This window comes from Adiantum capillus-veneris, chromosome 17 (genome assembly GCF_014529385.1).
Source record: "Adiantum capillus-veneris isolate H3 chromosome 17, ASM1452938v2, whole genome shotgun sequence".
NCBI lineage: Eukaryota > Viridiplantae > Streptophyta > Polypodiopsida > Polypodiales > Pteridaceae > Adiantum > Adiantum capillus-veneris.
Genome location: NC_140947.1, coordinates 111,932,013 through 111,941,589, shown reverse-complemented (window position 1 = coordinate 111,941,589; position 9,577 = coordinate 111,932,013). Strand labels below are relative to the sequence as shown.

Below are 9,577 nucleotides of genomic sequence, written 5' to 3'. Positions count from 1 at the left end.
CTTGCTGTCCCTTGAAAGATCCATCAACAATTACAATATCTCCCATCTTGAAACCTTGAATGCCTGACTTAGTGGCCAACTCCGTTGATATGGAATTTTGAGTAGAGCCAGGGTTAAACAGAATGAAGGCATCATGCTCCTACCTTTCCCCAAGCATAGGAGAGAGGTGATCCTTTGCAATGAGCACCCTCTTTTGGAGCTTTGACCGTAGAAGCTCTACAAGTCTCATTGCGTGCATTTCTAGTTTATTTTTACTTTTGTAAACTCCCTTCTCCTTGGACCGATTGTTGTTGTTGTTGGAATTGCCTAGGAAAGAGTTTTGGACATTGTTCTTCCCTTTTGCATCATTTCGATCTTTGTTTTCCATGGGCTTGGTATTCCTTTTAGCCCCTTCTTGAGAGGCCAACCAATAGGCTTTAGGCACACCATGAGGGCAACATGGAGAGGAATTTGACAAGTGTACTTGTTGCTTCTTTAGACCAAGTTGGCCTTGTGCGAGGGTATGTGTGTTCTCTCTCATGCTCCTACAATGATGGCTCGCCCTCCCCTTGAGTAGGGATCATGTTTGACTTTTGGAACTCCTCAAGCCTCTCAGTCATGGAGCACCTTAGCACCTTAGTCATTAAGCACTTCAAGCACCTTAGTCAGCAAGCACGACAAACACCTCAAACTTGGGCCGGGTTCCCATCTCAAGCACAGCCCTAGCTTGCTTAAGGTCAAAGGATTTTTTAACACTAACCTTTGGAGGTCTTTAATGAAGCTAACCCCAAAGTATTTAAGCTCCATTAGCTATCCTTGCTCTTTGACAGACCATCTTTCATTTGAACACTTTTAACCTTGGTTCTGTGTTGAGATAGATCCATAAACATATCCTTGTTCCTATTTATTCTCCCACATTAAACGATTAGTTTAATATGAGAAAAGCTGGTTAGATATTAGATTTTATGACACCAAGCAAAACTAGTTTTAGAGCAATGAGGCACCCGCGCGTGCGCGCACACACACACACACACACACTCTCTCTCTTTCTCTCTCAAGAACTATGTACGAGGTATCAATAGCCTCATCAATTTGAGACATCGATAATAATAACAACTTGGGCTACACGGCCTAAACCGATTGAGTGACTGCTTTAACTGGAATGTTTTGAACACACAGGATAGGCTAGGGAAGTCTGAGAAAGAAACCTAGTGACGGATCGACATCGCCTCCTCTGCCTTGACACTGGCAGCATCGAACAGGAAGTTGATCTGCGAGGTCTTCGTGCAAGCTTTCCGCCATGTCGGGCGGTTTTTTCCGGGTAGCGTTTCCTGTTACAGATTGCTTGTTCATCTGTATCGAGTGTTTTTGTCATGTTTTACGTTATTTGGCATCAAAGATGGATGTGGAGAAGCCGCGGACATACACAGTCACGCGCGCGTGCACACACACACACACACACAGACAGAGAGAGAGAGAGAGAGAGAGAGAGAGAGAGAGAGAGAGAGATTTTTAGTTGATGCCACCCTCTAACGTGATGTTTTTCTGGACAGGGCACTTCTGCTGATCAGGATACTAGGTTTTCAAACAAAACAGCTAAACTTTTGAAGACACAGAAGTTCGCTCCTGAGCTTGATCAGCTGGTGAGAGCCATTCTTATTTGTTCAGAGGTTTGTGTGTCGCTTCCAGTATGTAAAACTCGTTTGTCTTTGGCAGATTGACATGAGTAAAGTCCATTTGGATTCTGTGCGTCCTTGGATTGCCACTCGTGTAACACAGCTCCTTGGATTTGAGGATGAGGTTTTGATCAATTTCATATATGGCCTACTTGAGGGAAAGGTATTGGTCTTAATTCATGGAAAGGCTAGTGGAGTACTGGATGAATCACATTTGCTGGATGAATCCCATTTTTCTATTATGAGTGTAGAAAGGGGCAGTGTCAGCAGCTTCCAAACATCATCATCTGTTGATTTAGTTTTTGGTTGCTTTGCTGTTTGAAAGAACTACTATCTGTTAGGAAAATTGTTTTGATTTTAAAAATTTCCCGTAAGTGATGTCCAACTTGTGACAACATCATATGATTTTGTCAAGGCTATGTGAAGTTGTTTGGTGTTTTGAGGTGATTGCTTGATGTGTTTGTGCTTATTTCTTGCAGCTTGTGGATGGAAAACAAATCCAGATACAGCTAACTGGGTTCATGGAGAAGAATACGGGAAAATTCATGAAAGAACTTTGGGGACTTTTGACAAGTGCGCAGAATAACATGACTGGAATCCCTCAACAGCTTTTAGAGGAGAAGGCTGAGGAAGCAAGACTGAAAAAGGTGGATTATTTTCTTGTGCTGAATGAGCTCAACCAAAGGCCTTTTGTTTAGGAACAAAGAATAAAGAGAACCTCTCCTTTAATGCATTATTGCACCAACCAGTAGTTTGCTAAAAGCTCTTTGGTTTTGTTTAAGGTTCAAAGGTTCATAGGCTGAAAGAATTCTTTACAGGCTGAGGAGCAACGAGTTATATCTGAGATCCGAAAGAAGGAAGAGGAGAGGAGGGCTCTTGAGAAAGACATGGTGAAGAAAGAGAGAGAGGTAAATCTAACACTTTTAATGCTGTCATATTCCCCTTTTGTATTTTGCTTCATTGTTTAGTTTGACTCAGGACGAACGATTGGATTCTGCTAACCCTGAGGCGTCAAAGCAAAGAATTCGCAGCTCATCTCGGGGAGGAAAATCTCCTGATGGTGACCATGTCAAGATGAGAAATGGGTAATTAACTTGTTCCTTTAATGCAAGTTTATCAGCGTGTTATCAATCTATTTTCTTTGCATTGGGTACATATGGCCTTTTCTCGCTGTAAGTTGTGGTTGATACTCCTAAAGTGCATGTATGAGGAAAATATTAGGGCTGAGAGGTACCTTTTAGTGGCTTGTGTTTTAAAGGTGTTAGTGTCTGTCTGCAATAAAGGTTCAAGAAGAACATATTTTTTGGCAGTGAGAGTAAATGTGGTATTATCTGTCTGCAATTAAGGTTCAAGAGGAACATATTTTTTTTGGCAGTGGAGGGGTTGAAGGTCCATTGTATGTAGGCCCAAGCCCGAGTCACAGAAAGCGGTATTGATTCTGGTGTTCCTTGAGCTCTGTTGTACTAATTGTTGCAAAGAAGAGTGGTTTCTGGGTTTTGGGTTCACACGCAATTTTTATTACTTCATTCACAACCTTTGTCTGCAACACACCTGTGCTTATGCTTTTTGCTTTTATTTCATGTCTCTAGCACAACTTGTTGTCTAATTTTGGTCTTTTCTTGTGTGCTAGAGAGCAACAGCAAAACTGCCTATTATTGTCTAGATACTTGTTTGAATGATTGTTAGGCTCTTTGTACAAGCTTATAGGAGTAACCTTATGTTTGTGGCCACGCAGGAATTAACTAGTGCCAGAAGCTCAGTTGACTACCTTTTTCAAGGCAAATCTGGCCATTGGCCAAATCTTCTTCCCTCTGTTTCTTTACTTTTCCATTTTGTGATGCAACATCTCACAGGTATTAGGTTGAATGTATATTAGGGATGTGATATGAGGAGTGACGTTTGCTGACTTTGTTAATTTCTTTGTAGTTGTACAAGTTGCACTCATAGCGTGGATAATGCGGAGTCATACTCTTTATTTGAGAAACCTTCTGATTGTTTTGATCCGTCTTGTGGTTTATTGAATCAAGCTACTGGCTCGTTGTTGTCTTTCACTTCAAGCCCTCCTCCTGAGATTGAGATATTCTCTTTCTTGCAGAAAATTGGATTCAAAACCTTTGCGGTCAAGAAGTCAAAGTGTTTCAAATGTATCATCAAGAAGCGTCTCAAGGTGTTCAAGCTGTTCTTGATACTAGTTTTGTGGAATTTGCTGATCAGCTTCCGATTTTTCTCTTAATTATTTTTATGTGACATTTAGTACCTTTCTGTAATTAGACACTGGGCTTGAGATAGTGTGTGATACATATTCATAGTCTTCCTGTTTCCAAACTTTTTTCTGAGGATTCAAGTAGTAAATGCAACAGTTATCCGGATGGGGTGCTCCGGTTCTTGTATGTATAGCTTTGGCTGTGGTTTGTGGACATTTTTGTAGCCACTCTGGTTTTGTTTCACTCATCTCGGTGCATTGTTGCTTATCTTTTCTTGGAAACGGCTAAACATTCTAGCTGCGTTGATGTTCTTGATAAGCTAGAACAGGCTAATTACTATAGGTGTATTGATGGAGCGGATGGTTAAATGGTCTTGTGGATGACTGCCATGAGTCTATACCTTACACTTTCCTTTAAAGGTGAATCTGGGCTTATCCTGGACTCATCTAGGTATATATTTAATTTAGGCCTATAAATGTGTAAGAATGGTTTGATCTTGCTATACATTTTAGATTGCAAGCATCTTGTGGATGACTGCCATGAGTCTATACCTTGCACTTTCCTTTGACGGTGAATATGGGGTTATTCTGGACTCATCTATGGATATAAATATAATTTAGCCTTGCATAAATGTGTAACAATGGTTTTATTTTGCTATCTTTTTAGGTTGTAGGCATCTCTTAGATACTCTGGTACCTTATTTCGTTCACTCTTGCTGCATGTTGTTCTCACAGGTTAAAGATTAGTCAGATAGGTCGTTAAATGTTAACCTAGATTCAAGGTTTCAGTTACGTGTCACAATCGCTGGCAACTATAGTTTATTTGTGCATAATGAAATTTGTTTGCTTGTCAGGTCTCCTCCTCCCACCAACAAAAGGCGGCCGTCTCAAAGTATATCACGTTCTCCTCCTCGGCGATTCCGTCGGTCCAGATCTCCTCCAAGACGTGGCAGGTCACCTAACTATAGACGCAGGTCAAGGTCTCCACTTAGGCGTGCCAATACTCGCTCTCCTAGGAGGCGTCGCCGCTCGTATTCTCGGTCCCCTCGACGGCGATCTCCTATCCCTGCTGCTCGTTCACCCAGGAGGAGGCACTCACCACAGTTGTCTCATTCTCCCCGGGGCCGCTCTCCCATTATTCGCTCCCCAAGGAGACGACACTCACCTATTCATAAACGACCTTCACCTCGGAGAAGACCTTCGCCTCCTCACTCTCCCCGACATCGACGACGATCACCACGGTCTGCTCACTCTCCAGTTCGGCGTCACTTTTCTCCCCCAGGGCATCGCCGCCGTAGCCCACAGCGCGCTTATGACATGTCCCCTCGACGACGCCCTCGTACTTCTCCTAGACTTGTATCCCAATCTCCAAGGCTTCAGAACAAGTCATTGTCTGCTGAAGCTTTTTCAAAGTCGCCCTCACCGCATCGAGATTCGTCTAGCTCTCCTCACAAGCTCTCATCGATGTCTCCTCCTCACCAATCAAATCGCTCATTATCTCCACCCCGAGGTAAGTCTTCTTTTGGCACTGCTCCTTATCACAACTTACCTGCTCCAAAAGGAAGGCCTTTGAGGGGCTCTCTTTCTCCCGTAAAGCAACAGAAACCCAAACATCCGCATCGTTCTTCTCGGTCTCCATCTCCGAGGCCACCAAAAAAGGAAGAATCCCCTCGCAGAAATAATCGTCCAGAGCCTGTGCAAAGAAGAGCCTTATCTCCATCCTTATCTCCCCCGAGGCAACAGCTGAGGTCTTCCAGTTTGTTGGAGGCTTCTCCTACGAGTAAGAAAAGGTCAGCATCATTTCTCTTTTTAGATGGTCACTGTGTAGCATTTTATTTCTGTAATCGATAATTGATGGAGTCAACCGCTTTTTCAGTCGGAGTAGGAGTCCTCCAACAGCCAGGGAGCTCACAAGAGAGAGACCAGTGAAGGTTGATCAACGGGATTTTAAGACGTCTGACTCGTAAGTGATTATTTACTAGAATATTGCGTAGCATGTGCTTACATTTTGGCAGTGTACATTCTGACATCGTTTCTTTGGCTATGCAGTTCACCCCTGAACAGGAAGAGATCTAGATCTTCTTCAAGAGAAAGCACTTTACCTGTTGAAGAAAGGCAAGTGGCTCCTCTGAAAAAGCCCAGTGTTTCAGATGCTGGACCTGCTGGACCTGCTGTGGTTAGGCATGCACAGAAATTGGATGAATCTTTATCAAGGTCTTCCAATGATGATCGAGAGGCAAGCCCTGCTGGAAAAGGGAGGAACATGCATGAAATTGAGAGTGATGGAAATGATGAGCATGGTCCTACCTCGCCTGTGACCATTGATGATAAAAAGGCAGTGAAGAGACGCAAAAAAGAAGAGAGGCGGCTGCGCAAAGAAGAGAAAAGAAGAAAGAGGGAGGAGAGACATAAAAGAAAGGAGGAGAGGCGTGCAAACAAGGTTTTATCGAAGGGAATTGCCTCAGTGACGCCACCTCCGGATTTTGACAAACGCACCCTGAGAGCTGATGACTTTGATAGTGGTGATGAAGGAAAGGTTCATTATGATGTAGACACAGAGATTGAGCAGAGGAAACTGGAAAATGAGCTTCGCAGAAAGGCTTTGGATTCTATAAAATCAAAGAAGGTGGTAAGTACTTAACGTGGCCTGTTCGTTCTACCCACTGCCTAGTTGCTCTCAAGAGACGTTGTGGGCGACCATTAGGATGACAGGTATGTCAAAACCTGCTGGCTGAGGGGCAGACAAGTGTGGATGTGGAACTGCTCTGCTCTATTACTCAATATGTAGTTAGTCTGTCAATTTACCTCATGTCTTGTATTAGAAAGGCTCGTACTTTCTCAATTTTCAAAGGGAATGTTTTGCATGCTACTTTTCCAAGTGGAACACTAATCGCTTGCTGTATGACTGCTGATGTGCATGTGCTGCCAGTACTCTGCACCAGACAGACTTTAATAGAATTTTGTGCTGTTCAATTATTAACTTAGGTTTTTTTGATGGACATTACAAGTCTGTGGTGGTTTGTGCATGGTGGAGGCTTCTGCTGGCCAGTCGGGAGTCTTATCTACTATTTATTTAAAACCCAGATGATGATGACCTCTTTTCAGACCATATGCTACATGCACGTGATGGATTCTTGAAATTGTCATAGTTACACTGATGGGTTCACAACAAAAGTGTAATTAGAATTGTTTTAATCTTAACGCTCTCAAAGAGCTGAACTTCAGTCTCTGTAATTTCATTATGAAGTTATGAATGCGGGCATTAGACGCATGTAAGTGTAGTAAGACAGAATGTTGATGCGATTTTCACAAGGGAAGTCAAAAGCCTGTTCATCTGGTCCTTTCTCTGGGCAATCTGTGTTTTAGGTGTGCTTGTAGTTTGGGGCTGACTAAGCTGAAGCTAATGGTGCCTTTTTTGCTGACTCGGTTTGGCAAGGCATGGTCCAGGTCGAAGCTAAGCTTCTCTTATTGTTAAAAGATAGGGGCATGTTGGCTTACGCACGGTTCTGCTAATGTGTCTGTTCAAGCAATTGATCATCTAAGACTCAATTGAAGTCACAGTTTATAGTTTGTTCATTTATGTCCACCTCTTTGAGAAGGGTGGTTCACTGGTTCTGTCAGATAGGGACAGAAGTCAAAGCAATGCACTTACATCTAACAGTCCCCTCTATATGTACTTGACAAGCCTTTAATTTTCCATTTGACTTTTGACCTTTCTATCTGTTTTTCAACTAGAACCTTCTTTACTTCAAGGTTTTGACCCTTGCGATTCAAATTTAGGACTTAAAAAGCTTAATTTCTTTTTTTCGATATATCATTGGATCCTTTGGTCTAGGAAAAGCGTTGGTGTGTTAATTAGTAGATTTTCTGACTATTCCTTGTAAGGTAGGCATTAACGGAGTAGGCAGTTGGTCCACTTAAAAAGGCCATTGTGACATTTCACCTTGTTATTTGAAGTCCCTCTTCCCATGCAGCAGTTACACAACCAGGGACTTCAAAGTCCTTGTGCATCTTAAAAACAACAATCATGTAGACCATTATGGTGGTGGCCCATGCTCATGAAGCTGTCTTAGGGGGTGATTTCATCAAAGAAATCTTGCAGCTTATCTCTGCAAAAGGCCTTCCCAGTGAAACCTACAGCAATTACCTTTCTTGGCTAAGGTGCAAGTCAATTTTATCAAGTTCTGAAATTTCTGGCAACACTCGGGCAAGAGCAGAGTGCTTGATTCTATCCTCTACTCCCAAATGGATTGTGCTTTAAAGGCATACTTAATTTTTTATCGCTGGAACTGTGAGTGCACACACTTCATCTCACAGTTCTAGATAACTTTTTTAATTTTTAGAGCAGTACAGGAACTTTGAAACACACGTACACCCTATGTACATCCCTTGGCGACTTGAAGATGGTTCTAGATATTTGCTCTTCAGAGAATGTTTCAGTAATATCTCTTGCAAATCCACTATGGACTGTGCTTGCCTATCATTTTTCCTACGGAATAATTCCATGCAGCATATTGTGATCCTTCTCTTCAAGTCGAGTCTTGGTAGGCATGGTGATGTGATGATGTTGTCCTTGTCCTTCATAGTGGCTACTGTCGGTGACTTATTCCTTGCCTAAACATTTATCTATTGCAGCTCGCTCAACATGCTACATTCATTTTGCACCTAGAGCTTCATCATAATGAACAAGATTTAGCAAGGTAATGGGTAGCCCTTTTTTATTGAAAACCTTCCAAGTCTTGGTTGTTCCACAATAACTACAAGCTCCATATTTGTTATGACTACACCCCACAGTTCTACATCGACCATGGCATGAGTGCCCAATTGCCATGACAAGTTGCTATAAATGCTTCCTATCTTTTCAAAAGCTGATAATAGGCACATTTAGCCTATAATTGAAACACCCCTATATTTCAATCACAAATAGCTTGTGTGGCTATTTCTCATGCTACTAGCTAGCTAGACGATGATTTTAATGGCTATATCTCATGATGCTAGCTAACTACACGTTGATTTAAATAGCTCCAAAGATGATGGCGTAGGTAATTGACATCTACCTTCTCTCTTTTCCCATCTATAACCCTCTCAAAATCTTATTATGACATGCTTTCCACGACAAAACAAGAGGAGAGTTCTCTTGATCTTGAGAGAGCTTAGCTATGGAGTCTTTCCAAAGTCACTTATGTTGCATGTGTGCATGAGTTTGCTTGTGTGCTTGCCTATGCACAAAGAACTCTTCTCAAAGCATTTATGTAAGTAAGTAGTGTATGCGAGTTTGCAAAGGTCTAAACAACAACTATAGTGGTGTGTGTTGTTCTCCATGATTTGATTCTAGTGGTGCGGTTCTGGCACTACAACTTTTATACCAAGATACCTTGGTATATTTCCTTGAAGTTTTGCACCATTGCCAAAAATAGAGACCTTTGCCTTTGCAAGTCAATGCTTATCGCATCATTGGTAGCTCGATATGCATGTATTGCCCTTTTTAGTGACTTTTGCAGATGCTCGTTTTAAAAACCACTTCCAAAATCAAACCTACATGTTTTTCCCCATCTCACACTGCATCAGTTAGAATTATTGAAGATGCTTGTTATAGTTCCTCCCACCGGTGCACAAATAAAACAAAAGGACCACCAAATCAACTTGGAGTCGAACCCTTGTGCTCATAGATTGTTTGCGCTAACCACACGATGCCTACATGGTTATCATAGTGCCACAC

General features: G+C 42.2%; 1 protein-coding gene across 2 annotated transcripts; it reads left to right on the top strand.

Annotated features, from left to right (window-relative positions):
• Positions 1-1,115: 1,115 nt before the first annotated feature.
• On the top strand, positions 1,116-6,838 carry LOC147437888 (splicing factor PWI domain-containing protein). Of its 2 annotated transcripts, XM_086487313.1 has the most exons (11): positions 1,116-1,300; positions 1,533-1,622; positions 1,696-1,818; positions 2,135-2,302; positions 2,474-2,563; positions 2,634-2,740; positions 3,031-3,084; positions 3,751-3,822; positions 4,713-5,648; positions 5,735-5,821; positions 5,908-6,838. In XM_086487313.1, exons 1-11 carry the CDS (start codon positions 1,280-1,282, stop codon positions 6,497-6,499), a joined length of 2,340 nt encoding a protein of 779 aa, XP_086343439.1. In that variant the 5' UTR covers positions 1,116-1,279; the 3' UTR covers positions 6,500-6,838. The 2 variants fall into 2 exon arrangements, with proteins under 2 accessions (XP_086343439.1, XP_086343440.1); XM_086487314.1 differs by lacking the exon at positions 3,031-3,084.
• The last annotated feature ends 2,739 nt before the right edge of the window (positions 6,839-9,577 follow it).